A 5,000-nucleotide genomic window follows, 5' to 3' on the forward strand; every position below is an offset into this window, starting at 1 on the left:
TATTTTTAACCAATATATATATATACATATTTTTATTGGTTTCTTTGGCTTTGGCTTGGCTTGGCTTGGCTTGGCTTGGCTTGGCTTTGCTTAACTAGAAATTGTTAATGTAGCATATCAGACCATTGTTACATGTCTACAAGGTTTGCTTGTCAGTGTGTGTGTGTGTGTGTGTGTGTGTGTGTGTGTGTGTGTGTGTATGTATGTGTGTGTATGTATGTGTGTGTTTGAAGAGGGTGGCATGTCCAGAGGATGACCAGGGCACAGTTTCCCTCTTTGCACTTTACCCCCCCCCCCCCACCCCCCAATCAACAGCACCACTTGGCCATCCACCCCCCTCTACCCTCCTCACTTCTCCCCAACCCCGCCCCTCCCCAAAGAATGGGCCAGTGCATTCCGCCTGCCTAGAGACCATTCGCCCTCTTTCACACAGTGGCGTTGGAGTGACAGCGGCATTTGAATAAGAATTGCACTCCGTTCACCCCATTGCTCCGGTGATATGGGGGAGAGGTTGGGGGGACTGGAGTCCAGACATGGGATTGGCTGAGGGCTTTTTTTCCCTCCGTGTTTTTACTCGGACACTGCCAGTTGTGCTTACAAAGTTTTTTTTTTTCCCGGTCCTCTCTTTCCGCACACACACACACACGCACACGCACACGCACACGCACACGCACACAATCACACACGCACACACACGCACACACACACACACACACACACACACACACACACACACACACACACACACACACACACACACACACACACACACACACACACACACACAAAACACTTTCTCTCTCACACACTCGCTCCCTCACTCCCTCTCTCCCCTCCCACTTTGTCTTGCGTGCTGGCAAACTGCACAAACACTGAGGCTGTCTCTGTGAGTGAGATTGTTCTGCCTCAGAGGGGCTGTGTCAACACGTGTGCTTGTGTGAGTATCAAAACTTTTTTATAATCCTATTAAGGGAGCATAAACTCCAGGTCCGAATCTGTCCCACACAGACGCGGTAGGAAAATCCCTAGAGCTTGTTTGTCCCTGTGGGGAGTTTTGTGATTCTTTTTGAAGATGATGTAATTGTGTTGGCTCATTGGCTCGGGATTTCCTTTGAATTAGCACATGATGATAAAGTAACAAAGATGTCCCTATTACAATGTAGACTTTTATGACTTTTTATATGGTGCATGTGGCTTTTCTTTGATCTTGTTGTTTTTTTGGCATCATCATTTGTTTTCCTTGAGTACCGTTTTGTGCAATGCACAGGAATGCCGGCTTTGTGTAAGGTGTATGAGATGTTACTGCACTGGAATGCCGGCTTTGTGTAAGGTGTATGAGATGTTATTGCACTGGAATGCCGGCTTTGTGTAAGGTGTATGAGATGTTACTGCACTGTAAATCAAACATAGTCTCTGTCTGCTGCACACTTGGCTTCCCTGATTTATTACTTACTAATTATGAAATGTCTCATTTCCTGGATAATTGCTTGCCAACATTGAACTCTCTTGAACTACTTGCCTCCACTGAGCAGCAAGAAGCTGAGCAGGTGCATAGAGTGATAAAATGGTTGTGCATAACTCTTTATACATTGCATATAACTTTGCAGAGTGATAGAGTTGTTGCGTATCAACTAAGCTCAACCTTTGGAGAGTGATAAGAGTGTTATATAACTCTATACGTTGTGTATAACTTTGCAGAGTGATAAAGATGTTGTGTATTACTAGGTATAAGTTGTGTTACTACAGAGTGAGAAAGTTGCTTTGCATTACACTGCATAGCTCTGTGCAGCTCTGTGCTGTGCGGTTCTGTGACGGTTTATGTGGAAGCAGCTCTGGGGATGTGTCCTGTGGGGATGTTGTGTTAGTCCTCTGGTGGGAAACTGCAGTGCTGGTATTGTGCTGAGGTGGGGGGCAGCCCGGTCAGCCTGACAGCCCCACTCTTGAGCAGGATGAAGTGCCCGCAGTGAAGGGGCTGATGGGGGGCCCTGGGGGGGCCTCCCTCTCCACTGCGGGGCCACACAATGTACAATGACTGGCCGCTCCTGCCCCCAACATCAACTCACTTACCAGGCTGCCAAAAGTGCTAGATAGCTCAGGGTCTCTGGACTGTGGACTACTGCTGCTGCTGCTGCTGCACTAGCTGCTATCGTTGCAGTCTTTGCTGCTGTTGCATACTCTCTATTATCATCTTAGATTAGGTGTTAAAAAGGAATGCAATGCTTGTGTGGGTAGACTCTCAGGTGCTTTCACCACTGGAGCACACAAGTATGGCTGTGCCATTAATCATTAGCTTTGATATCATATTTGACATGCATATTTCCATCCTCTGCATGCAAATCTCACTGGGTTTCTCCATGCTATTGAACTCAAAATTCAAATCTAAACTGAACTCAAAACTAGTTTTGGCCAGTTGGCAAACGTTTGCCCTGTTCCTGCTTCTATCAGCCCTGGAGTGAAAAGTGAGCCGTACAAGATGGAATGAGCTGGCTGAAAGGCTGCTGTTTCTCAAGGCTGAAATATCTGCTTGTGAATGAACCCTAGCAGTGCAGCATGCTTTTTTGGCACCACTCTCCGACCACCATTAGTGTTTGGCTGGCATCATCTCCACATGAGTCACGTTTAGTCCTTGTGAATGAGCCCTAAAAACAGGACCCTGTCATTTTCGGATGGGAATTTATGCTCAATCTCTCGTAGCACTGACCAGAGCCTGATGTATGCACAAGGCTAATGTACACACACACACACACACACACACACACACACACACACCTATACATACACCTATACACACACACCATGTTGTGTGCTTTTCTCTCCTCTGTGTCAGCACAGTCTTAGCACCACCCTTGACCTTGCTGGCACCTCTCGTATCAACATAACTCAGAGAGGGAAGCAATAGAGAGGTCACCAGCAAGCTTTACACGCCCTGAGAAGTTTCCCCCTGTCAGTCACAGGCTGGTTGCATGGAGCTGAGGAATGTAGGACCTTTGGAATTATGGAGTAGTCAAGGCGTTGTGGTCCTTTAATTTCAATCACATTCAAATCAGTGTATTATAATCACACAGTATGGTGTCCCTCACTGGGACAATGGTGACTTGATTTTTAATGAAGTCCTTATATGTTGGTGAATTTAATGAGCAAGCAGTTCCAAGGTATTTACTGTTGTGATAATGAGAATTTATTATGGGGTTAGCTTAATTATGGGGTTAGCTTTAGACGGTGACAGACTGGGAAAGGAATATGTCATTACGTTATTGCATCTGATGCTGGTGTGGAATAAACAGCAGTGTACTCACTGTCAACAAAACAACAGCAACAAAAGCAGTAGCAACAACAACAAACAACAAAATGAAATTCATTTTGCCTTGTATGTGAACCGTTCCTCTCTCTCTTTCAGCCTGCCTGATGTCTTCCTGTTTTCCTGCGCAGACGCCAGCCATGGCCAGATTCGCCTGTGTCATCTTTCTGGGTAAGTTCTGCTCTAACTGCCAGAGAGAGTTTGATGAATTTTGAAATGTTTTGACACCTGCAGTGTGCTTAATGTGGTGTATGACATCAGTGGAATATGACATCATTGGCGTCGTGTTCAGACACAGCCCAAGAATAAAATAGATTAGAAGGAAGTGTACAGTAATGGCTTGATGTTTATTTTGTAGTTAATGACAGGCCCAGAAAATAAGAGAGAGAGAGAGAGAAAGAGAAAGAGAAAGAGATAAATAGACAGACAGGCAGATAGACATAGACAGTCACATAGGCAGAAAGACAGAGGTAGTAGTTAAGAAAGATCAGTGAAAAAGGAGAGAGCAATGGAGAGAGAGAGAGAGAGAGAGAGAGAGAGTGTTACAGAGGTTAACAAAGAAAGAGAGAGCAAGCTAACAGCAATCGAGGAAGCGGGACACGCCTGCACTCTTGTCCCGCTCCACCTTGACTCATTCTCTCCAGGAGGGCCCCTCAAACATCCAACAAGCCCTGCAGTTAGCACAGGCACCAACAGTCAATAGGAGCAGCCGCCTCCCGCCTCCTGCCCCTATTCATACCTGCCCCTTGTACTCTCCTCATGCCCCTACCTGCCCCTTGTACTCTCCTCCTGCCCCTATTCATACCTGCCCCTTGTACTCTCCTCCTGCCCCTATTCATACCTGCCCCTTGTACTCTCCTCCTCGCCCTCTTTTAACTGGCTGCACACGGCTGCGTGGCAACCAAAGGGGTGTCATTAAAAGCATTGTGTGTGTGTGTGTGTGTGTGTGTGTGTGCACATGTGTGTGTGTGTGTGTGTGTGTGTGTGTGTGTGTGTGTGTGTGTGTGTGTGTGTGTGTGTGTGTGTGTGTGTGTGTGCACATGTGTGTGTGTGTGTGTGCGTGTGTGTGTGCGTGCGCGAGTGTGTGTGTGTGTGTGTGTGTGTGTGTGTGTGTGTGTGTGTGCGCGCAGGCTAATGAAAGGTGTGTACAGACAACAATGGAAACTGTACACCAGAGAGCTGGACAGGCCCCTCTACTCTCCTCTCGCTCTCCTCCTCCTCCGTACTCTCTCCATCCCCCTTCCCATCAGCATGACAAACATTTGGCAAACATTTGGCAAACATTTGAACAGCGCTGAGGCTATGGGGTGGTGTTTGGTAAAACAGCTCTCTCTCGCAACCCTTATAGCTCAACACCTATTCCTCACTCTATGGGTCTGTGACAACACACACATTATTGTTCACATATATTGAGTTCACCATGACAGCTGTCATCACAAGAGTGTTATTTATGTTCATTAAACTATCTCTAAGAGATATATGTCTGAGCCAGTGGCTTTCAGTGTTTTTATTGCTTTTATTGCTGAAATGACAAGCGCCTGCAATTCCAGGTATACAAAATAAGTGCTCTCAGAGATATTATTTAAAGATGGACTCCAGTAGTTTATTCACCCTTACATCTCTTCTCTGTTCCTCTAAAGTCTACAGAAGTTTATGCCCTCATGACCTTAACATGGCTTAAATGTAACTTTACACCTTCTGC

The 5,000-nt window shown here is 46.2% G+C and overlaps 1 protein-coding gene across 2 annotated transcripts in view; it reads left to right on the forward strand.

The window, feature by feature from the left end:
- lamb2l (laminin, beta 2-like) overlaps positions 1-5,000 on the forward strand; it is a 55,101-nt gene that overhangs the window by 7,648 nt on the left and 42,453 nt on the right. Inside the window, exons 1-2 of one of the 2 annotated variants that reach the window (XM_076276088.1) lie at positions 864-937; positions 3,398-3,469. In XM_076276088.1, coding sequence (XP_076132203.1) covers positions 3,406-3,469 — 64 coding nt within the window. In that variant the 5' untranslated portion in view covers positions 864-937; positions 3,398-3,405. Of the gene's footprint in view, positions 1-863; positions 938-3,397; positions 3,470-5,000 lie in introns of those variants that run through there. The other variant, XM_076276087.1, reaches the window with a different exon arrangement.

Source organism: Alosa pseudoharengus, unplaced genomic scaffold (assembly GCF_046254945.1).
Source record: "Alosa pseudoharengus isolate Yale_2024_CS ecotype anadromous, Long Island Sound unplaced genomic scaffold, YU_APseudo_1.1 YU_APseudo_1.1_scf_9, whole genome shotgun sequence".
Lineage (NCBI taxonomy): Eukaryota > Metazoa > Chordata > Actinopteri > Clupeiformes > Clupeidae > Alosa > Alosa pseudoharengus.